The 26,041-nt window shown below is 45.2% G+C and overlaps 1 protein-coding gene across 1 annotated transcript in view; it reads right to left on the bottom strand.

The window, feature by feature from the left end:
- The window catches only part of LOC126091892 (cadherin-99C), a 631,851-nt gene that overhangs the window by 184,003 nt on the left and 421,807 nt on the right, over positions 1-26,041 (bottom strand). The window contains exon 6 of the mRNA XM_049907188.1: positions 2,266-2,499. Within this exon, the coding sequence (XP_049763145.1) occupies positions 2,266-2,499 (234 nt within the window). The remainder of the gene's footprint in view (positions 1-2,265; positions 2,500-26,041) is intronic.

Below are 26,041 nucleotides of genomic sequence, written 5' to 3'. Positions count from 1 at the left end.
TAAGATTGGTCAAGTACTTGGGTTTTCCCTTCAGCAGTGCTTCCTCACCCGCCATTTTTCAACGTTACTTGGAACAGCTGACTGCAGATGTACCATTTTGTTCAAACAGACCTTGACGATACTGCTGTCTCAGGTCGTGCACCAGAGGAACACATTGCCAGTTTTTTAGAGTGTTGTCGGAAGTAGGAGTCAGGTATCGTTTCGAAAAGTTTGACTTTTTTCGAACTGAACTGCAGCACTTAGGCCATGTGATAAACAGACAGGGTGTGCACCCTCTCCAATCTCATTTGCTTGCAATCCGTGACCTACCTGTTCCTAGCAATGAAAAATACACCTTTTTTGTGGACTAAAGATTGTCAAGACGCATTTCATAAAATCAGAAATGGTTTGCTTAGTAACAGATGTTCGTTTAGTGCATTTTGACCCTGCCAAGTCAGTGGTTTTGCGAGTCGTCGCTTTTTCCTACGGAATTGGTGCACAAGACAGACCTAATACTTTTACCTCAGTGCAGCTATTCTCAAATAGAAAAAGAGGCTCTCGCTATTGTGTATTGTGTGACTAAATTCCATCACTATTCATATGCTCGCAGGTTGTATTTAGTGACAGATCACAAACCTTTGTAGTCCTCGTTTCATCAAAGGCGGTTCCTACACGCACTGCTCAAAAATTCCAACGCTGGGCTTCGTTGCTTTTGCAGTATGAAATTGTATGCAGCGCTACGGCAAAGCACGGCAATGCAGTCGCCTGTCTCGCTTTCCGATTGTCCCAGACTCTGATCCATCTGCCGCATTTTGTTGCCAAATCGATGCGCAGGACCCTGAATTGCTGGAATCTTTTCCCTCGCACTACAGAAAAATAGCACAGGCCACGGAAGCAGACTCAGATTTTGTTGCATTACATTCGCATGTCTTGGACTCTTTCATCGAACAGTATCCAGAACTCAGTTGTGAGCCGATATTTTGCGTATGGGAATAGTCTTTCAGTTCAACAAGGTGTGATTCTAGATCGAAATGACTGGAAAATGGCGTATGTTTATTCCCAAAGTGTTGCAAAAGGAAGTGTTGCTGTTTCTGCACCGAGGACATCGGGGAATTGTTCGCACTAAACAGATAGCGCGACGCTACAATACTTGGCAGGGCACGGAATCCCGGATTGAACAGTGTCGCGCATGCCCGGAAAACCAAACATATTAAAATATTTACATATATTCGTGAATCGCCCTGTGTAATTTTCTATTGTGCCACTGACATGACGTCATTATTTCGACAATCTGTTCATTTCTAATGGACGCCATCACACATAAGCTGCGATGTAACTTTGTGATTGGCTGAGAGCACCGTAACATCGACACAACACTGTGACAGCAATGTTAAGATTGACAAGTAACTCAGTTATTTGGGTAATACGTGGAAAATTGTGGAAAATATGGAAAAATGAGGGTAAATACGTATCTTCCTGGCTGTGCCTCTAATGACGAAGTATTAATTTGTTATTCGCAATCAGACGCGCGTGACATAATTTGATAGTGACAAAAAGAGACGCCTTACAACTTCTCCCTACGGTGCCCCACTGAAGTGTCCGAGTTTTAAAAGATCAAGGTCTGGACGAGGAGTGGGGAGGGGACAGGGGTTGCTGCACGTGTGACAACCATAGAGTTACGTCACGACCCCGAATACGAGTCGGTCAACTGGCTGCGTGATGTCGATCAGTTCGTGGTGGTTCCCTGGAAGAGAGGGAGTGGCGAAACTGACGGGCTCGAGTGGGTAACCTGACACCGGACGTGTAACCCGATACCGGATGTAACGAGATCGTCGTCTCAGCCAGAACAGGCAGATATAGCTAACAGACCGACGTTTTAATACTTCTGGATAGTGTGGTACAGAAAATGGATAAAATTTGAAGGGTTTGAGTAATAAGGACGCACGCTTTGTGGAGATATTCGAGGCCAGTCCAGTGGCAGATACTACTGCGGTCGTGGGTGACGGAGAAGTTTGTCGAAATTCCGAGAGCGTATATTCCAGGTACAGACTGGAAACACAGTATACTACTTCCTCTTCCTTACTCTCGCACGGTGAAAATACGAGAAACTCAGAAGCTGAAAAGAATACCCGGCTTCGCTGTTAGTCCTTCTCGACACACACTGCTCACGAATCGAACAGCGAAAGTGGGGGGAGGCGTGGAAGGGTAACAGTGGTGCCAGAAGTACCGTCCAGGGGCAGCGCAGCCAGAGGGGCGGGGCGGCGGCAGCCAGCAGCGGGCGCTCACCGAGGCGACGACGGTGACGAGGTAGCGCTGCGTGCGCTCGTAGTCGAGGGCGCGCGCCACCGTCACCTGGCCCTGGTGCGGCAGCCGGATGGCGAAGAAGGCCGCGCCGTCGGCGGCGCCGCTGCCCTCCGGCGGCTGCCCCGCCACCACCGAGTACTCGACCAGCGCGTTCACGCCCGCGTCCGCGTCCACCGCCTTCAGGCCGCGGAACACCGTGCTGCCCACCGGCGTCAGCTGTGGACAGACAAACCGCCGAGCACCGGGCACCGTATTACACATTCGGCCAGTGTACAGTTCTGTTGTTGTGTAAAAGTAGGGTTGCCACAATCCGAGGACGAAGATCGAGGACAAAATTCGGTGAGTATAAAGAAGTGAATGTTAAAAAATATATCGGCTCAACCACTTGTTTATAGTGTAAAACACTAAGATCGACGCGTTTCGGAAGTCAAGCTTCCATCATCGGAATAATAAGAAGTAAAAGAACCTGTTAAAACTCGCTAAAATGGAACATGCACCAGGCACAATAAAATTGATAATAGAATTAAAACATCTCTGCTACTTCCCTTGTTGCAGCCGTGTCTTCCAAGGTGCATCTCCACATAGTCGTCAAAATATAAAAAAACTCTAAAATGGTGTCGCCTATGGTGTTCAACATCTAACCACATGGCTCTCTCCTCTATCGTCGTAAACCGCCCGTGCGTCTTCGTTGACACCACACACCACGTAGCCAAACACGACACTGAAACGCGAGTGAGCTCACGCGCAAGTAATAAAGGAAGTCACACAGATCTCTGTACAAACAGATAACGTATACATGTTCCAAGGACCTCATGAAATGATGCTATCCTACCAATTGCTAAAATGTAGTTACTAAAAGAAACCAGTGAAATGTTAGAAAAAGTTATTTCTATCACCAGTTAGCTGTTCGTTCAGTGTGTTCTGATTATCCACGCTATGTATCGTAATTTCCAGCTGTTCTAGTAGATCCAGCTTTTTTCCTTTGTCCTGTGTATGTAAACTAACAAGATCCTGATCTATTCCCAACATGGGGTGTCCCGTTTCCCAAATATAAAGATGTAGTTGAAACACGGACCGATATGCTGCGCAAGCGACCATTGCTTTGCATTTCAGTTGAAATCTCCGTCATTACTTTACAGTGATAATTATGAAGATGTGGTTGAAACCTGGAATCACACAATGTCCATCACCTTTCTGCACGTCAGCCAAATCTTCATACTTACCATAATTCAAAGAGTAATTCTGTCAGCAAAGAAGTTGTAATTAACGAGGAAAATTAATCCGAGCATTAACGCCGTCTATATAGAAGTGGTCAATGATGAAGAACATTAATTGCAATTGACATTATATAACTTTTTAATTAAAGAACCGAACACAAATTATTAACATGTACACAATCGTGCTGCTACAACTGATATATATCTTTCACTTTATGCTTTAAACCAGTCATATTTCTCTGAACCCTGGACAGAAGAAAGAAACTCGCTCCGATTCTGAATTAGTCTATGAAAATATGTTCAATTTGTTTTTTTCATGTTACATTGCATTTGGAGGGTTGCACTGACTGATCTTAAAGCTAGCCTGTGCAATAACAACACCAGCTGAATGTTAACTTTACACGAGCAAAGAATATCAGATACCGACAGCAGAGACGTTGTAAACCGACAGCGGAAAACTGAAACAATCGCAAAGATTCGATTATTGCACTCCTTCCACAGTCTGATCTGAAAATAGCCGAGCGATTCTGAAGTGACACCGAATATCGGCACAGGTTTCAACGGCTATCGTCAAGTTTGCAGGAGTTATCAAACACTTGATCGCTGGCCAGTGGCAAAACCTGCGTAATTTTTTTTTTTTTTTACATACTAGCTTAAGTGCTTTAGACACTAATTTTGGAACCAAATTAAATCGGAATTAAGTTCTCTAATGGACAATTGGAGTCAATGAAACAAGAAATTATGACCGAATTAGATAACAGATTAAAGAAAATAGGAGAGAACTGGCATTCCAAGGTTGAAGAGTTTGAGGCTGAGCTGAGGGGTGAAATTGTTTCGGGAAGGCAGATGTGTGATGATAGGGAAGAGGGGACAAGGCAATCTTTCGCTGAAGTGAATGCAAAAATAGTGGCTAGCAATGATGAGACAAAAGCTGTGCTGATAAATAAATCAGACAGCACTTTTTAGTTGATGATCTGAGAAAGGAAATGGCAACTTTCGCCTCAAAAGTAAATGACAAAATTACCGAGATAGAATTGTATAATGTTCCGGGTCATGCTAGGTGCCCTGGAATGCAGGCACCTAGTGGAAAGCCATTTTCAGGCGAAAACGGATATCATGCCGTGGATTTTTTGGCCAATTGCAAGGACTATTTTCTGCCTGGGATGTCAGATGCAAAAGTAAAATTTGTAAAGAGAATGCTGGGACGTTCAGCTCAGACATGAGTTAACAAATTTAAGGATCAGTTCATTTCATTTGAAATATTCGAACGAATGTTTCTAGACTTATACTGAAGTAAAAATAAGCAGTGTAGGTTGCAAAATGAGTTTTTGAATGGACCTGTGTACAGGGGAGGCAGACAAACCATGAGGGAATTTTACCAGGAAGAGTTGAATAAATTAGTACATCTGGATCAGCGTTTAGGTGTGTTAACAGAAATATCTACTTTAAGGAGGAGACTACCTGAGGAGTTACAATGGGAACTCATACATTGCCCCACTGATTCTGTGGAGAAGTTTTTAGACTTTGTTGAGAGGATGGAGCAGGCTATGTGCTATAGGCCTGGCTCAAAGGGAAACAATCCTGGGAATAACCATAGGGATCTGGGGGAGAGAAGAAATATGAATTGGGGTAACAATCATCAAAACGGTCACAGAAATTGGAATTGGGGAAATAATCAGAGACATCATGGGGACAGAAGTATAAATGACGATTGGAGAGGAAATGGGGGAAGATATAATGAAGAGAGCCACAGTCTACATCTACATCTACATCCATACTCCGCAAGCCATCTGACGGTGTGTGGCGGAGGGTACCTTGAATACCTCAAAGGGATTTTAGGGGCAGTGATGTGAGAAATGAACCAAGGCCAATGCTGGGAAATGGACCTGGAAGAGGGGGACAGAACAACAGCACACAACAGGGACAGCATCCTTTAAACTATGAGTTCTCTCAAATGGGGTCCACTTTGGGACAAGACAAGTTGCAAACAATAGGGCCAAGAGATGGAACAATAATAATTTTAATCAGACTGGGGGTGGTTACTCTAAAAGGGGGTATGACAATAACGACAGAAGTAGGGGACAGGAATAAATTTGTGGTATGGAGGCCATTTTAAATGATGAAAATGTATTGGGGAGCTGGTGCATGGAGCATGGCAAAAGGAGAGCTTTTAAGAGGAAGAATGTTTGGGGTTTAAAGGCCCAAATGGAAGAAATCAATGCTGAGAATGTTTTTGTGAAGAGTTTGGGGATGTGGATTCTGAGAAAGATAGTATTGGTTTGGTGAGCATTATTAACAGGTCAGGGACTAAGGCACTGTCTGAAGGTATAGATGGATGTTGTGATGAGCAAAGTGTGTGTGAAAGAATAGTAAGAAATTTGTTGAGTTGTGTGTCATGGAAGGGGATAGAGTGGATTATAATGTTAATTCTGAGAGGGCCAAGGTGCGTGAAACTAATAGTTTTGTAGATGATGGTAATGATTTTGGGACCATAGCGCCTATTGTTGATGTAGTGGTAAATGAATCGCTTTCTTTTAACCTAGGGAACAGGTGATACTCAGTGGGCGGCAAGTCAGGACTATAGGGTGGGTGGGTGATTGTGTTCCACTGAAACTGTTGCAGGAGAGCACCGGTTTGCCGAGCGATGTGTGTCTCAAAGTACCTGTCAGCGTTAAGTGTGGTCCGAGTGATTGAGCTCTGACGACGAGCTGAAAGAAGAGGTTCATAACTTTCTGAACAGCATGGCGGCGAGCTGGTATGACATGGGCATACAAAAACTGCCACAGCGTCTACAAAAATGCATCGACAGAAATGGTGATTATGTCGAAAAATAGCCAAATGTTCAAGCTGTAAACTGATGGAAATCATTGTAGAAATAAACAGGTGTATGTACTTGTAACAAACAGGAGACCTTACTTTTGGGATTACCCTCGTATTACATAAAGAGATAATGAGAGGTAAAAATTCATTACCATTAAAATACATACACGCCGTGTATATTTACTAAGCAGTGCCCTCTGGTAGGAATTTAAACCGACGCCGTCGCCTAGACAACGTGAATGTCGAGATGGCCGCCACGATATCATAGAGGTGTGCACTGATAAAGGACGCCGTTGTCACGGTAACGTAACGGCCGAAGTGCCAGTCGAGAAACCAAAGTACACCTGGGGACGCCGACTACGATCAAGGTACGGATTGAGATCGATATCATCAAAGACGTCAGAACGGAGTGACCTGTTGCTAACAGAACGAGAGTAGCTGTTCGACTCTGCAGAGACGCTCCCCCTCGTCATTCATCGCGTCCCTCCGGCTTATTTTGTCCTCGACGACGTCCAGTACTATATCTAATCCAGAATGAGATTTTCACTCTGCAGTGGAGTGTGCGCTGATATGAAACTTCCTGGCAGATTAAAACTGTGTGCCCGACCGAGACTCGAACTCGGAACCTTTGCCTTTCGCGGGCAAGTGCTCTACCATCTGAGCTACCGAAGCACGACTCACGCCCGGTACTCACAGCTTCAATTCTGCCAGTATCCGTCTCCTACCTACTTACCCAGGCTGTGGCTAAGCCATGTCTCCGCAGTATCCTTTCTTTCAGGAGTGCTAGTTCTGCAAGGTTCGCAGGAGAGCTTCTGTAAAGTTTGGAAGGTAGGAGACGGATACTGGCAGAATTGAAGCTGTGAGTACCGGGCGTGAGTCGTGCTTCGGTAGCTCAGATGGTAGAGCACTTGCCCGCGAAAGGCAAAGGTTCCGAGTTCGAGTCTCGGTCGGGCACACAGTTTTAATCTGCCAGGAAGTTTCACTATATAATTAATGTTTCACTGTCCATTGTTACCTGTACTCTTTAACCCAAGTACCACTTTTTCTTTCACTTTTGTCATTACTACAGTGTAATCTGAACTAGAAGAAGGGATCGGTTGGTAGGACACATTCTTAGGAATCGAAGAATCACCAATTTAGTACTGGAGGGAAGTGTGGGGGGCAAAAATCGTAGAGGGAGAACAAGAAATGAAAACAGTAAGCACGTTCAGAAGGATGTAGGTTGTTATAGTTACATGGGAGATGAAGAGGCTTGCACAGGATAGAGCGAACCAGTCCTCGGACTGAGGAGCACAACAACAACATGTTCATTACCGTAGCTGCAGTACCTAATGCTGTGGCAGTGACGATAACATGTGTTTGATTGATTTTGGTACGAAACACTGCTGCAGGCAACGTAGACGCCGCGAACAGGGCACACGAGATTTTAGAACTCCCCAGACTGCTTGCGCGCGGCCTTCTCCACTCACACGCAGGCAGGTGGGCGTGGCGCCCCTGGACGCCACCCCAGCAGCGCGCCGCCAACGCGGCTGAGCGGCCACCGCGCGCGCAGGTCGCCACCGGACGCCCCCGCTGTCGCGCCTGGCTGCCACCCTGCACGCCTCACTGTCCGGGTTTTGCGTCCGCACAAGCGGGGCGCACCACGCGCCGCACAGTGCACCGTGCTGTGCCGGGCACTAGAGATGGGGGATCCGCTCTTGAACTGATTCATAGAGTTGAATCTTTCAAAGGAGTGAACAATCAGTGATTCAGAAAAAAAGAACGGTAGCTCCAAACGTTTCCCACGGCAGAGAGAGAGAGAGAGAGAGAGAGAGAGAGACAGAGCATATCAGCAGCGCCTCTGCTGGTCACAGCACAGTGCACGCCACACAACACAGCCAGCGCCGGCCTCTGCCCTGCTTCTACCTTGGCTGCCTGCATTGTGCAGTGCCCCATTGGATTTTGTGTTTCACATATGCCGTGCCGTCTCTGTGCGTCGTCTGCCGCGTGCAGTGTCTGGCGCAGCCTAACTTCGCATCACACTCTGTCGGCGATCGTTTCAGTCGCACGTGCTGCCCTCTGGGCAGTTGATGCGAGCAACAGGACAGAGAGCCACCTAGCGGACAACATAGGAACTACTTGCAACAACCTGCTCGCAAGGGAACGGACGATTTGTCTTGGAGCGGGTGAGTGGTGGCCGTTCACCGCTCCCCCCACCCTCGGAACTCGCCCGCTCCCCCCACCCTCGGAACTCGCCCGCTCAATGCTCACCCCACCGTTCTCGACTCTAGCCAGAGCGTTGAGCAAAGCAACTCAGGTGTCACTCTGGTCTCTGCGGTAACTCAGGTGTCACTCTGGTCTCTGCGGTCTCAGCTCACGCAGTAATACAGCTCGCGGCTCGACCTGCTCGACTCAGTGCTTCTGCATCGGAGTTCGTCTCTACTGGATATTGTTCTTCGTAGTAATACCGCTATGTATATTACATTATTATGTTATGTATACATCACTTGTTTTTATTTTATTTTTATTTGTTTAAACTGATCAGATTAGGTTCCTGACGACTCCTCTTACTATAGGATTTTTATTATGGACACTCGAATTTACGCTTTAATTACGAGCGAACCGATAAACGTATCGCAAAATGTGATACACCAATATTTTCCTTGTTTTATTCTGCGTAAGGCTATATGCAGCACTTTCGTTTTACAGTCAAATTTTTTTTTTTCTTATTCTGGTACGGATTTTGCGGTTTTAGGCGTCTTCGGAAGGAAACGTTCACTTTAAAAATATATGGCTTGCGATGCATTTGTATGAGGTTAATGAAATTTTAATACATTATAGCTAAATATATTGTTAATGTAAATCTCAAGTTACAACATTTTCCGATCACCCAAAAAACCACGATAGTGCAAAATAAATCAATAATCAAAAACTTTGTCATATCGTGGAAATTTCAATAAACAATACAAAATTCTTACTCATTATCTGTGTTACTTCAAAATAGGATCAAATAAGATCAAAATACAGGTATAGTACTGGAATAAACCAAGTTTAAAGGGCAATGTGCCTTCCATTTATTTTCTATTGTAAATGAGTGGTGAGTCATGAAAAAGAGCTAATTCATTTCAGGGAGTGAACAGTTCTGATCCGATCTCTGAAAAGAACAGTTTTGCCCATCTCTACTGGGCACTGCGTCCGTCTACAGCTCCGCCTCGCACCCGGCTTCGTACCCCGTCCGTAAGGGCAGCACTTGCGAGTACGGTGGTTTCCCTCCCTCCCTCCCACAGACATCTCGCACAGTTCGTCAGTACACGCTCACTTTCATTTGTCAGCAACTGCATTCCAGACACATTCTGCCTGTTCCAATAATAAACTTCTCAGTTTCCCTTTAACATAATGTCAACAACTGGAAATGACGAACTGTTAAGCATCTCTCTTACACTGCAATAAGTTCAACAGTTAAGTTTAATCTCATATACGAGGGTCGTTCAACAAGTCATGCTCCACATTTTTTAAAAAGCCTTTAATACACATAGACAATCGTCCTTATTGGTGCTTCACTGTTGATGTTTGGTCGGTGCGCCGGTGAAGTTGCGAACCGTTCTGGCAGATGGTAGAGCCGTAGTACAGCGTCAAAATGGCGTCTACATACGACTCACGTTACAAGCAGCATGCTGTTATTGAGTTCAGGGAAAGAAGAAGGGTGTGCAGGGAAAGAAAACGTGGTGAACATGAATAACGTTTGTGTGCAGTGTATGGCGATGCAGCAATTGATAGGAGTGCAGTCGGGCGGTGGGTAAAGAAAGTTACGGCCTCAGGAAATGCAGAAACAAGGGCTCCGTGGTCAGCCGCGCCCGGGACGCCCTGCCGCAGCCACCCGGGACCCGGACGCCGTTACTCGTGCCGACCGGCGCATCACAACTCGACACTCGGCTCTACAGTTGTCGGTCAGCACTGGAAGTGCGTCTGCAATGATCGAGACTCTCGGATACTCAAAGAGGTGCTCCCGATGGGTTCCACAAACGTTCACAGTGGGCCGCGAGATTCAAAGAAACGTGATTTCACCTGAATTGTTGGAGCGTTTTGAGCCCGACGGACACGCCACTTTGAAGATGACGGGCGTGTCAGTCATGCAGTGAAAACATGGCTACGCCTACAGGACAAGAGCTTTTACCAGCAGGGAATAAACGCTCTTCCACAATTTTGCCATATGGCCATAGAACGCGATGGAGACTACGTAGAAAAACAGGAACTGCATAAGACATGTTCGTGTATATTGTCACCAAATTCTGACTCTTAGCAATAAATATGTTCTCAGAAAAAAATGTGGGACATTACTTATTGAACGACCCTCATAAAATCTCATAACTCTCTTCGATATAGCAATAACTGGACTGATAATTATGCACCACCTTCTCCTCCCCCTTCACATCGATAAATACTGTATACTGCTACAGGGTGTTTCAAAAATGACCGGTATATTTGAAACGGCAATAAAAACTAAACGAGCAGCGATAGAAATACACCTTTTGTTGCAATATGCTTGGGACAACAGTACATTTTCAGGCGGACAAACTTTCGAAATTACACTAGTTACAATTTTCAACAACAGATGGCGCTGCAAGTGATGTGAAAGATATAGAAGACAACGCAGTCTGTGGGTGCGCCATTCTGTACGTCGTCTTTCTGCTGTAAGCGTGTGCTGTTCACAACGTGCAAGTGTGCTGTGGGCAACATGGTTTATTCCTTAGAACAGAGGATTTTTCTGGTGTTGGAATTCCACCGCCTAGAACACAGTGTTGTTGCAACAAGACAAAGTTTTCAACGGAGATTTAATGTAACTAAAGGACCGAAAAGCGATACAATAAAGGATCTGTTTGAAAAATTTCAACGGACTGGGAACGTGACGGATGAACGTGCTGGAAAGGTAGGGCGACCGCGTACGGCAACCACAGAGGGCAACGCGCAGCTAGTGCAGCAGGTGATCCGACAGCGGCCTCGGGTTTCCGTTCGCTGTGTTGCAGCTGCGGTCCAAATGACGCCAACGTCCACGTATCGTCTCGTGCGCCAGAGTTTACACCTCTATCCGTACAAAATTCAAACGCGGCAACCCCTCAGCGCTGCTACCATTGCTGCACGAGAGACATTCGCTAACGATATAGTGCACAGGATTGATGACGGCGATATGCATGTGGGCAGCATTTGGTTTACTGACGAAGCTTATTTTTACCTGGACGGCTTCGTCAATAAACAGAACTGGCGCATATGGGGAACCGAAAAGCCCCATGTTGCAGTCCCATCGTCCCTGTATCCTCAAAAAGTACTGGTCTGGGCCGCCATTTCTTGCAAAGGAATCATTGGCCCATTTTTCAGAACCGAAACGATTACTGCATCACGCTATCTGGACATTCTTCGCGAATTTGTGGCGGTACAAACTGCCTTAGACGACACTGCGAACACCTCGTGGTTTATGCAAGATGGTGCCCGGCCACATCGCACGGCCGACGTCTTTAATTTCCTGAATGAATATTTCGATGATCGTGTGATTGCTTTGGGCTATCCGAGACATACAGGAGGCGGCGTGGATTGGCCTCCCTATTCGCCAGACATGAACCCCTGTGACTTCTTTCTGTGGGGACACTTGAAAGACCAGGTGTACCGCCAGAATCCAGAAACAATTGAACAGCTGAAGCAGTACATCTCATCTGCATGTGAAGCCATTCCGCCAGACACGTTGTCAAAGGTTTCGGGTAATTTCATTCAGAGACTACGCCATATTATTGCTACGCATGGTGGATATGTGGAAAATATCGTACTATAGAGTTTCCCAGACCGCAGCGCCATCTGTTGTTGAAAATTGTAACTACTGTAATTTCGAAAGTTTGTCTGCCTGAAAATGTACTGTTGTCCCAAGCATATTGCAACAAACGGTGTATTTCTATCGCTGCTCGTTTAGTTTTTATTGCCGTTTCAAATATACCGGTCATTTTTGAAACACCCTGTAGATACGTATGTATTCTGTACATGGACAACGACCCACTTAGAGCTAAAGTTCTTCTGCATGCTTCTGTCCATAAGATGCGACATATGTCTTGACTGTCTCTTTATGCAGATTTCTAAGATGTAAAGATTCTGTTGCCATTTGTACTTTAATAATATTAACTATACATTTTCTTCGACATATTTCAGCTTTCTGATGAAATGAAACACGGTCTACAGAGATAAATACTCATTTATTTCCACTTTTTTTAATTTGGTGTAACGTAGTAGGATACAGAAATAAATATAAATATGTACGTAATTCCTGGCAACCTCGGCGAGGTGAGGGTGCAGATGCACCGTACACGCTGCATACTGAAGCAGAACACGCATCGCAGTCCGTAGCAAACGCTTCCTCTCAAGTCTTCTGACGTTGCTCTGTAGCAACATGCCACACGTTTCCACAAAATCTCTGCACATATGGGCACCATTCACCAAGCTCGTACTCAGCACTCTGGATGGCTACACTACCACACACCAGTGTGGTATTCTCGTTGGTGTAAATTTTCGCTGTTCTTTGATAGCCCCCAAACATACTGTATGTCCATCTAGTAACACTGTAGGCGTTCGAGAGTTGAACGTAGCAGTTACTTGCGTTGAATTCTGGTGTAATTCATGCCATTCGTAGTCTGATAGCACTATTTTCATGTCACTAAGTCGTGGAGTTTCCAAAAATTACCATTACCTTTAACTCGTGACTGAGGAGATGCCTACAAAAATGCCTTTACTGTCACTGACATTCAACTTGTACGTTCAGCAAATAATATCACTAAGACAGACGCAGGAAACAGTGGTAGCGGCTTGACGAGTGGCTCAGACGGTGGTAATGGTGGAAAATCGCAGTCCGGAAGCAATTCCGCACGCTGAACTGATTTCGGCTCTGACGTATCAGGTGCCTAAGGCCCTGCAGACCCGTGCCTTATCCGCTGCGCTGTGCGAGACAGAAGGCCCACATCGCGAACGTTGGCGGAAGTTACAGAAGATAGCGTCGCGGAGTGGCCGCGCGGTTTGAGGCGTCATGTCACGGACTGCGCGGCCATTCCCGCCAGAGGTTCGAGTCCTCCCTCGGGCATGGGTGTTTATGTTGTTCTTAGCATAAGTTAGTTTAATTAGTGTGTAAGTCTAGGGACCGATGACCTAAGCAGTTTGGTCGCTTAGGAATTTACTCACATTTGAATATTTGCAGAAGGTAACCGTTGTATCTCGCCCGGTAACGCATCCACGTGAGCGCTTCTTGACAGCCACGCGAAAGTTACGCGCTATGTGTCACTACGCACATGTTAACGCGCTCGTGAATTTGCAGTGCGCGCCTGCGCGATGGGCTACGCTTACCACTACACCTTACCACAGAATACAGGCGATGCAACAGTAAGACAAACAAAATGTACCGGAAAATGTATTATCATATGACTAGGTGGTGCGGCCTAAAACAGGCAGGCACATAACCAATCCAGGCTGGGAAAAATTTGGAGAGATATTCGAAAGCAGCACAAATAGGTTCACAGGGTCGATACGATGATTCTGGTGTTCCAACACGAAAATTTCCAAAACAAGCGTGAATCTCTCCCAGCTGTAAAAACATCAGATTTGTGTTATCACGCATGATGGTACACATGCAACGCAAGTTACTTCCGAAATGAGGATCAGGTTTAGGGATGCTTGTGCTAAAATGAGTGCAGGTTGCATACGGCCATTCACAAACCAAAGCAACTTTTGGGTTGATATCATAAAAAAAATCATTATTTGAGTCTTACTGTTCATTGCATTGGCTGGGATTCGAATCATATCAATACGGCTCTCTTCACCAGAAAGTTCTCTCATAAATCTGAGACAGAAGAAAATATTATTAAAAAAAAAGACGATAGGAAAATGGAAAAATGGGGCTAACATCTGAAATGTTGAGAACCGAAACATTTATGGCAGATGTTATTGCCAACATCGTAAAAGCTTTTTGTATGTCCATCCTTTTGGCTGGAGGCCTGGAAGACTACAGCCGTTCACTACTGTAACAAAACGAAACACCTACATCCGTCCTTGTGATGTCATTTATTGTGTAGCTACCAGTTTCGGCGCTTCAGCGCATCGTCTTCAGGCCTCAGTTGATGTCGAAGGGCTTATCACGATCCATATATACGATGCATCAATGGCCGACATACCTGCTTTACACTGTTACATTCGCAAACATCCGTGTTGCGCTCGTGGTGTTTGTTTCACAGTTGGAATGGCACTGGTCGAAGAGGCGCTGACAGCGAGACACGGGGCCCACCTGGCCGGCCTGCACAGCTCCTGTGGCCGACAGACACAGCCCCACCAGGTAAACGGGCCGCCTCGTACTACCCCGTCACTGTTGCACCCATACTCTCCGTCGTCAATAAAAGGATGTAACGAATAGCGTATTTGAGAACATCTGTTGACTGATGTTAATTAAGTCAAGTGCACAATGCAATCGTGGCGGCTTGACTATCGGTGTGTATGTTGGATATATTGGAAACTCGAAGTCTGGAACCAGTTCTGTGCCTTGCTCCGATGTACCAGGAACTCCACCGTGAAGTCGGTCTGCATGACGACTTATTGACGCACGTGATGGATACAGTTCGGCATGCAGACCTGACTTCCACTCCGCACTGTGCAACGTGTCGCTGGCTTGATGTACAACCAGGTGACAAAAGTCACGGAACAGCGATATGCGCATGTACACAGGGCAGTGGTGTCACGTGCACGCGGCACAAAAGGGCAGTGCTGCATTGGCGCGGCTGTCATTCGTACTCAGGTGATTCGTGTCAAAAGTTTTCCGAAGCGATTAAGGCCACACGGCGGCACTTAACAAATTTGAATGCGGAATGGTAGTTGGAGCCAGATGTGTGGAACAGTCCATTTAGGAAATCGTTGGGGAATTCAATATTCGAAGATCCACAGTGACACGAGTGTGCAGAGAATATATTTCAGGCTCACCACAGACAACGCAGTGGCCGACAGCTTTCACTCAACGACAGAGAGCAGCGGCGTTTGTGTGGTACTGCCAGTGCTAAAAGACAGGCGACACTGCGTCAAGTACCAGGGAAGACCGACGTGGGACGTACAACGAACGCATCCGTTAGGGCAGTGTGGCGAGATCTGGCGTTAATGGGCTGTGGCAGCAGACGACCGACGTGAGGACCTTTCTGACAGCACGACATCATCTGCAGCACCTCTCCTCGCGTGGACCCTAGATGGCTGGAAAACCGTCGCCTGGTCAAATAAGCCCCGATTTCAGTTGGTAAAATGTGATGGTAGGTTTCGAGTGTGGCGCAGACCCCACAGAGCCACGGACCCAAGTTGACAACAAGGCGCCGTGCAAGCTGGTGGCAGCTCCGTAATGGTGTGGGCTGTGTTTACAAGGCGTGTCCAAGTGAACTGTTCAGTGACTGGAAATAGTTATGTTCAGTTACTGGAAACCCATTTCAGCTATTCGTGCTTCCAAACCATGATAGAATTTTTATGAATGACAATGCGCCATGTCCTTGGGCCACAACTGTTTCCAATCAGTTTGAAGAACATTCAGGAATTCAGAACAACTTGCGTGAGTGATTTGGCAAGCCTCCCGAAGTTTATGGGACATAATTGAGAAGGCAGTTCGTGCACAAACACTGCACTGGCAGCACTTTTGCAACACTTTACTGCACAGGCAGTAAGGCTCTGTGTCTCCGCGTGGGACTTGCAATGACTTGTAAGTTCGTGCCACATCGACTTGCTGCACCACACTGGGGAAAAGGGGGTCCGGCACGATGTCAGCAGAGAGATTTACTGTGGCTTTTGCGACCTCCGTGGTGCTGTTGCTGCTCAAATGTGTCACGGAGCCGTGAAATGAAGGAGGAGTAAAAAAAGAAAAAAATGGTTAGGAAGCCTGTACGACGAAGATGAGTGGTGGGGTAGGTGACCACAGTGCCATAAGAACTGGAACAATTATTTCAGACTGCACCCATATCCACAGGTCATACATCTTGCATTCTAGCGTCACTGAGGATGTCATGCACTTATAGACTATACAGGTTAATACCTGCAGCAGGGAGATGTCACAGAAATACCGTTACCGTGCTCAGTGGTTTACAATGTTGAAACGTCATATGTAAATAACATGCTAGTACTTCATAGCAGAGACATGTGTTCTGATAAACCAGAAATATTTCAGACGAAGTTTGGCCTTTGAGGTTCCCATGTGAAGCAGGAAATTGATCACTGGAGACTACATAATACTTCACCCCACAAATTCTACGAACTCTGCCAAAACATCCAACGAAATGCACCCCAAATGCATCAAAATGCTTCCCAAATTACAGTTTCCATCATTATCGCCGACCCTCTTGAGCCTTGGTAAAATTTGCTGTTTTGAAGACCGCGTGGCAGAGCGTAGTGCAAAGCAGTCGCCTTCCGTTTCTGGCGGTGGTGCCGCTGTGGCAGTCGCAGCTTTGGTGTCTCCCTCTGGTGGGAAAGGGGAAAGGTTGCCTGTTCACGTGCATTTAAGGCTCGCTATGAGTTCGGCAATGGGTTAGTCTGGGTGAGTCTGGAGTCAGTTGGTCAGCCGGCTCAGTATGGGGCAGTCAGTGTCTGTCTGTCGTCCGGAGTGCTAGTATGTGTTAGGCCGCCAGTCTGCTCGAGATTGCTCAGGCAATGGGCATTGGCGGCTGGATCGATCTGTTGGTCCGTCGCGCACTGGGACACGACATGACTCGTCCGTCTTGAGCGTCGGCGCGTGTGAGGTCGCCACGTCAGTCCAGCGGGCCGCGCCGCATAGCGAGGGGTGGTGGCTTCGCAACAGGAGTCAACCCACGACATCGGTCTGGCCGGCGCGAGCTGCGACGCCGTGAGACGTTGAAGCGGCTGGCAGCGGGCGGTTTGGGAGAGCGTTTTGGGGGATGCTGCGCCAGGTCTTCGCCAGACATCGCAGTTATTAGAAGTTAAGTGATTGGTGATATGTTGTTTCAGTCACTTGTTAAAGTCTACTTGTTTTCTTGGTCAGTCTCTCGTCCCCAACTTGCTCGTTTGTCTCTCGTCCGCATTTGTTAGACAGTTAGTGTCTGTCTGTCTGTCTGCCGTACGTTAATAATTGCCTCTGTCATGTTTGTCGGATTCGGTGTTAACGAATTCATTACTTAAGGTGCAAAGGCCGAATCCCTGAAATATGTTTTTATCTTGCCTATCATCTTGACAGGTGGTATATGTGTAATGTAGAGCATGTTTGTACATTACATGTAAGACTGCATTTCATGGGTTTTTATTTAAATGGTCATTTTAGTATATAAAGTTGCCACCCTTCCACCGTAAGAGTTCTTTTAAAAACAAGTTGCACTTTCGGTGACAAATAATTTTTAATGTGACTGTTTGTACTATTTCCATCCCTCTTACGGGGTGCATAGTTTATGTGTTTGTGTGAGTTGTTAAAATTTTTAGTTTAAAGTAATCTGGTGTGTTGCAGATTTGCAACACACCAGAGGTTGTTGTGAGCGGTCGTGACTACGGCCGTGTTAAAAGGGAGCGGCAAGGTTCTCAGCCCGAAAGCTCATACTATTAAAAAAACTTAAAAAAAATTGTTATTTCTGTCTCTGAATAAATTGTAACTTGATATTTACAGGGTGCTTTCTGATTATAGTTTTAAATCTGTTTAAAAAAAAAGAAAAGGTTTTTAGAAATAAAATGTCGATTTTTTGAAAGAAATTTGATTTGTTTCCATCAGTTACCCACTGGTAGCTACTTCCATGCTCACATAGCGTGATTAAATGTGTTAATGTTCCTGATGAATCGTTAGTAAATAAAGTAAATTCTTTAAGAAAAGATTTTGAAAGTAAATTCACGGTTCACCTCTTACCACCCCTCAAGCGTTCCATACTTTACAGTGCTACTGACAGTCTGTGAGTTCCACCACTGCAATGAAGGCTTGTATCAGGGTGGTCTAGTTGCCCAATATGTTCTTGGCGGCTAGTAAGACTGGACACTGCTGATGAGGTAAAACGCTTTGCCTGAGGAACCACTTACCCGTTAAAATGTAGCTGTTTCTGTTTTTAGGATGGATGGTTGGAATTTAACATTTCTTCTATATCGAGATCAAATTTCCATCACACCAAGATGCACCTACAGCGTAAATATATGGTAATTAAAAAAAATAGTACTGTCATACAGCAAAAGAGAGTGCGGATGCCTGCAGCACAGCTGGCTGGGAATCACCTCGAACTCAAATAAAACGAAAAGATATAATAGCAAGCTTAATAAAAATTATAAAAGAACAAAAATCACCTCCTAAAAAAATTAAAGGTAAGAATATTCTTATAAAAACAATTCTAGTATACTCAGCTAAAAAAATTAAAGTAAAACCGTTATTTGGGAACTAATTTCAATTTGAATTCGCCATGAGACCTACTGTTTAAAGCTAGTGAATCTACTACTACTACTACACTGGCTAGTACTATACCAACTGAGCCAATGCAACCCACACGTGTGTATGAGCTATTACAGCACATTTTTTCTGTGCAAATACCCTTAAAATTCATCAGAAATGATGAGAACAATATATGCCTTTGTCGAGTAAGTTTAAGAGCTCAAATGCGGTGAACGTGGGCGACTTGTACCCCGTAAGATCGATCTCTATGGAGAGACTCAATCTAGAGTCGACATACATTAAAATGCTTTCCGGTTATGCTGTCGTGTGTGCGCTGGGCGACGCCTGGCCTGTGTTGAATGCATGGGGTGCAGTGGCCAGCCGCCCGACGCTGCTTGCTGTGTCTCATGTCGAACTGTCTCGGATAAGAAGAGACTGGACTATTACACCCGTTAAAATGTCGCTGTTTTGTTCGTACACCGTAGATGCTGTTAGTCAGATATGCACTGCTGGAAATATCTCCCGCAACATTTATCTCTTATTCTTTACAGTACAGAGGACCGCTATGCAGTGCGACGACTGTGTTGTTTATCGTGACTAAAATAACATGTTATTAAGCCGCTGTCTGCAACTCCACAGTGCACACTAAGATCCCATATCTGTAATGCATCCTGTCATATGCTTCTGTTTTTTATAGCCTTTGTAACAGTGCTCTGTGATGTGTCCACTGGCTTATAAGAAGACCACGTTGTACACCTAGAAGTTGGGAAGCAGTTGGCTGAATTTGTAAAACTAGTGAAATAACTGCTTCTAACAACAGTTCGTTTGTTATAGTGATTAACCTACATGTAGACAACATGGAACTCGAGTACTTAGGTTTCAACACTATTTTGATACTATAGTCAGCTTACTGAATTTATAAATGCTCTGATTAAAGAAGGAGATGGAATTAGGATACTATTTATAGCTACAGTGTTTTCCTCTACACAAACAAACATTAACAAGTCGTAAGAAATGGTAAGTGACACACACAGATCCTACGGCTGACGGATGAGAGAACAGATACCTAGATCTTCCGATCCATAAAGTGGTTAGACTTAAGTCGTCCTTTGGCTTTGTAAAGTACAGGAGAAGCAGATGAAAGAGATTTCTCGGAAACATTAAGAAGTCATTATACCACTATTCGTTAAAAATTTGTGTGGAATTCTCAGTTCTCTAGTTGTCGTGGTTTTGGATCTTCAGTTCAGAGGATAGTACTGCCACATATTATTTGACACACATTCAAATACCTTGTCTCTATTTACAAATCCTTTGCAAACGTCTGATGTCATGTGTGCAGTGTGCAAGATATGGTAAGGTTGGAACCATCAGATGTGAAATTCAGTTACACGGTTGCTATCACGTGTCGTGCTGGCTGACACAGGCTCTATTCTGTTCCCCTATCTTCTACCCTAACTTTGTAGGGCTGTTATGCAGTCTGCCTGAATGAACGAAAAAAATCTTGGTACGCCTTGAATGATAACGAATATTCCCAGTTTTCAACGCAAAGGTACAATATTCGTTTTACAAGCATCAGAATGCAGCTGGAAGGGGGGCAAACGCTTATTTAGGTGGAAAGTTCGTTGATTTCGACGCTACTCGTTGATTTCACCAAAATATTTAAGTGACAATTCAATGTTTTTTTTTTTAATTTGTGGTAAGGTCTTATGGGACCAAACTGCTGAGGTCACCGGTCCCTAAGCTTACGCACTAATTAATCTAACTGAAAGTAAGTTACGCTAAGGACAACACAGACATCCTTGCCGATGCCCGAGGGAGGACTCCAACCGCCGACGGGGTGACTGAGCCGCGCAGAATTCAGTGACTCGGTGTACGTAGTACGTCACCTGCCGCCATTCAAAAATCCTGCAGTTGGCAGAGTGCAACCGTCAACAGTAACATTTCAAGAACAAAAACTTAATTTTGTCTGTCTCAGAAACGTTTTACTTCGATCAAATGCCTTCATCGATTGACTAACACTAGAGTAAACGAAACAATTCCTGTACCTAGAGTGAGAGGACAAAGGTATACTCGATAACACCTACAACAGGTATGTGGTGGTGTAAAAGCTCTGAAAGGGAATGCAAATACGAACATCCAATCGTAATTCCACATGGTGGCGCAGTCTCTACGTTACATTGCGGCTGGGTGTCGATTCTCGACGCAGAAAGATCTTACGCAGACAGAAACATTTGAAACGAGGTTCTCAGATACGTGCAAAACTGCAACAGAGTAAATAAAGAAACGAATGTCTGCATGAACAGTGAAAAAATAAGTAGAAGGGACGTGTGCCAGAGGCTAGCGGGGCAGATCCTGCATTGGAAACCAGCAAGAAGTTCTGTGCGAACAGAAAGGCCAAGGTCGTGAAAACGGGATAAACGAGGCAAATCAGAAGAACGTGACGCCATGCTACTGACGCATGCAAATCGGAAGCCTAGACTGACAACGTAGCGACTTGCTTTACACTTCTCCAATTATTCTGACAAGCAAATACAGAAAATCGTGTGTATTCGCCTTACGTACGTCGAGGGCTTCCGGGCACTTAAGGTTCCACCTGGACAGCAGTAAAATCTCTTCTCTCATTTAGCGAAAGTGTGGCTCAAATACTATGCGTCCAAGAAACTTACTCGTTACAGATAAAGATAACTGCCACCAGTCACTCTGTTTTCTTATTTATGAGCAATCTCAGTCCTCTTCAGAGCCTCCTGAATAGACTCGAAAACCAGCTCGAGGAAATAAACATTTTGTGTGAGGCTGATAGCGATTACCTGAATCTATATGGAATAAGTGTACAGTCGCAGCGCTAACCTTAAACTTAGAGCGTTCACTTACTCTGTCTGAAGTGCAGTTCTGGAGAGTTCCTCACATCAGCACACACATACTGTAGCGGCGCAGTTATAACTGCTTCTTTTATTCCCCCCTTAATATACTAATTCCACATGCCCTGTTGGGCATACGTAAAGGGTGTCACAAAGTCCTTGCATCAAACGCCTAGGGGGTAATGCGTCACCGGAAACAACTTGTGTCTTTTAAAGTATGACGCAACAGGGCGTAGGCACTCTGCGACATTTGTATGCTACGTATGTTGGCTTTCGGCCACTCATCTGGCCCACACAAGAGTGTGTCAGTCGTCCTTCCGTAATATCTTCACTCAGTCTTAAGGTTTCCTGGTTGGAAATCTCTATCAGTTTACTGGCGTAAATAGTACGAAGATGCTGCACACCTAGCTAGTTCCGTGACATCTCGTCGCCCCAAGGCCGACGAATTCAATTACGTTTAGTGTCACTGGTAAGCATCAGCAAACATTGTGTCTCTAACAAAAATTGTTGCCAATGGAGTGATCTGTCAGCGCTACACGTTTGAGCCAAAAGCAACAAGTCTGTTCACAATGTTCTGAACGAATTTTCAGCAGATGAGCAGAGGGGGGCGGTTGGGTGTGGGCAGTGGGTAGAGGAAGTAGATCTGTCCACTGATTATCACAACACATGTGAGGCAATACTGACCCTACGACTTATCTTAGAAGAAATATTAAGGAAAGGCAAACCTACGTTTCTAGCATTTGTAGACTTAGAGAAAGCTTTTGACAATGTTGATTGGAATACTGTCTTTCAAATTCTGAAGGTGGCAGGGGTAAAATACAGAGAGCGAAAGGCTATTTACAATTTGTACAGAAAGCAGATGGCAGTTATAAGAGTCGAGGGACATGAAAGGGAAGCAGTGATTGGGAAGGGAGTGAGACAGGGTTGTAGCCTATCCCCGATGTTATTCAATCTGTATATTGAGCAAGCAATAAAGGAAACAAAAGAAAAATTCGGAGTAGGTATTAAAATCCATGGAGAAGAAATAAAAACTTTGAGGTTCACCGATGACATTGTAATTCTGTCAGAGACAGTAAAGGACTTGGAAGAGCAGTTGAATGGAATGGACAGGTGAAAGGAGGGTATAAGATGAACATCAACAAAAGCAAAACGAGGATAATGGAATGTAGTCGAATTAAGTCGGGTGATGCTGAGGGAATTAGATTAGGAAATGAGACAATTAAAGTAGTAAGGAGTTTTGCTATTTGGGGAGCAAAATAACTAATGATGGTCGTAGTAGGGAGGATATCAAATGTAGACTGGCAATGGCAAGGAAAGCATTTCTGAAGAAGAAAAATTTGTTAACATCAAATATAGATATAAGGAAGTCGTTTCTGAAAGTATTTGTATCGAGTGTAGCTATGTATGGAAGTGAGACGTGGACGATAAATAGCTTAAGAAGAGAATAGAAGCTTTCGAAATGTGGTGCTACAGAAGAATGCTGAAGATTAGATGGGTAGATCACATAACTAATGAGGAGGTGTTGAATAGAATTGGGGAGAAGAGGAGCTTGCGGCACAATTTGACAAGAAGAAGGGATCGGTTGGTAGGACATGTTCTGAGACATCGAGGGATCACCAATTTAGTATTGGAGGGCAGCGTAGAGGATAAAAATCGTAGAGGGAGACCAAGAGATGAATACACTAAGCAGATTCAGAAGGATCTAGGCAGCAGTAAGTTACTGGGAGATGAAGAAGCTTGCACAGGATAGAGTAGCATGGAGAGCTGCATCAAACCAGTCTCAGGACTGAAGACCACAACAACAACATGTGTTGCTGTGGGGGAGGGGGGGTAGATGTCATGTGTGGAGGGGGGGGTTAGGGGTGGGGACGAGTCGCAATTGTGTCGCACAGTAACGGCACTACACATGTGCTGCCTGGTTTGGCATGGCAGGGCATTCATAATGTCTACAGTAAACACATATACTGTGTTTTAAATGACCAATGTCGGCAGCAGCCAGAGACAAAGCACGACCGGGCGGAAGTCGATCAGCTTTTATGGACTTCTGCCAATCTAAAACTTGGGAACTCTCTCCAGGACTGTGAATAAATAATAGGATCCGTTACCGAGTAACAGAAAAAGCAGAACAAATGGGAAATTCTTTTTATCAATCTGAGTGTTAATATGCGGTTCATATACATATTATCATCATGATTCATCAACATTATTTTCTTGTGCCTTTGTTCGGCGTCGGTGCAGAATCGACATAGTTATTAACGGACTTGGCGTGGTTTGTTGCCCGTAAGCCTCCTCCACTCCCCCTCCCCCTCCCCCCTCCCCCGGGACGGCGTACGTGTACCCAACTGTGTGCGTGTAATGTTATCCGTGTGAAACAGAGTAAAAATTTTGCAAATGTTTGCGAATCGTGTAACTGAAACGAGAATCGGGTATCAGCCCTTGATCCTGTTACTGGGATGTGGGGCATATGTTTGGGTTTTCAGACACTAGTCATCATATGTTCCATATAATGGTATGACGTTTTAAAAGGAAGACACATGATTGGCGCTTACGAGTTTTATTAGTCTGTGAGTTTAAGTGTGTTTCACATAGCTACATATCGACATTCGCATCATGTGGCGATATAATGCTTTAAAAGGAAGACATTCAAGTGAAAGAAAAAATAATGTGACAACTTTTTTATTCATCCATACTGTTATAATAAAATGTGCACCCAGAGATGCATGTGATAAGGGAATAATAATAATAAGTTTTGAATAAGTGCAAATGTTCAAATGTGTGTGAATTCCTAAGGGACTAAATTGCTGAGGTCATCGGTCCCTAGACTTACACACTACCTAAACTAACTTAACGCTAAGGACGACACTCCACGCGGCTTCAATAAGTGCAAAAAAAGGCCAGGGCTATTTACATACGTGAACTAAATTGAGATAAAGGTATCAGTATATGAGAAAATTGTCAGTTGTTAAATACTAGGAGTTTGCTAAGACAAGAAGCCCCTTCCCGTTAATCACCCGTGTTTGCCCGGTCTCGCAACGCACACACATAGGTACGAGTAACTGGCGAATCTCGTACGCTGCCCTGAATAATAACTCGGCACATTTATCAAAAGTGTGTAATTAGAGACGGTTTGTCAGAAAGAGTAACGCACACTGTTGGAAGACAGTAACGCCGATCGCGTCTTGCTGCTTGAGCTTTGTATTCCGAATAGAGCCAGCATCTTTAAATTCCAAGTCCGATCCAGTTAGGCTACCACTAATGACGGTGATTGCAGTGAGTAGATGTTTGGAGGTGAGCCTCCTCACTGAACAACGGTACGTTCGTCAGCACTCGGGGCCCGCCGCTCGGTCTGGGGCGCCTTGTCGCGGTCCGCGCGGCTCCCCACGTCGGAGGTTCGAGTCCTCCCTCGGGCATGGGTGTGTGTGTGTTCTCTAGCCGTCTACTCTCTTCTCTTCCAACTGTCCGAGATTCACATTCGTATAGGGCCACAGTCCAAACGAAAGTTTTCATGATACGTTTCCTTATTTTCAGACTGATGTTGTTGCTGGTGAGTAAGTTCCTCCTCCGATTAAATGCAATTTTGGCCTTTTGTATTCTGCTCGCAATTTCTTTCCGGCTTCTACCATCCCTTGTGATTTTGCTTCCTCTATCACTTCCAGCTGCTGTCTTCCAATTCTCGTTCTCAGAGGTCCATATTTGCTCCTGTACTGCATACCATCACTTCAGTCTTTTTCTTGTTCATTCTCATTCCATACTGATTGCATATTTTTTCCATTGTTCTGAGGATTTCCTCCAGATCTTCTTTTGTCTCCGTGACTACAGCAATATCATCTGTACAACGTAGCATGTCTATCTTCTGCCGATTAATTTTGATCCCCACTTCAGTAGTTTGTCGAACTTGGTCTATAGCTTCCTGGATGTAAGCGTTGGATATAAAAGGAGAGAGGGCACACCCTTGCCTTACCCCTTTTCTAATATTTGCTTCTTGTTCCTGATGACAGTTCGTAATCACTGCCGCCTCATTCTTATACACTCCTGAAAATTGAAATAAGAACATCGTGAATTCATTGTCCCAGGAAGGGGAAACTTTATTGACACATTCCTGGGGTCAGATACATCACATGATCACACTGACAGGACCACAGGCACATAGACACAGGCAACAGAGCATGCACAATGTCGGCACTAGTACAGTGTATATCCACCTTTCGCAGCAATGCAGGCTGCTATTCTCCCATGGAGACGATCGTAGAGATGCTGAATGTAGTCCTGTGGAACGGCTTGCCATGCCATTTCCACCTGGCGCCTCAGTTGGACCAGCGTTCGTGCTGCACGTGCAGACCGCGTGAGACGACGCTTCATCCAGTCCCAAACATGCTCAATGGGGGACAGATCCGGAGATCTTGCTGGCCAGGGTAGTTGCCTTACACCTTCTAGAGCACGTTGAGTGGCACGGGATACATGCGGACGTGCATTGTCCTGTTGGAACAGCAAGTTCC

This window comes from Schistocerca cancellata, chromosome 7 (assembly GCF_023864275.1).
Source record: "Schistocerca cancellata isolate TAMUIC-IGC-003103 chromosome 7, iqSchCanc2.1, whole genome shotgun sequence".
Taxonomy (NCBI): Eukaryota; Metazoa; Arthropoda; class Insecta; order Orthoptera; family Acrididae; genus Schistocerca; species Schistocerca cancellata.
This window is presented reverse-complemented; position numbering and strand designations above follow the sequence as displayed.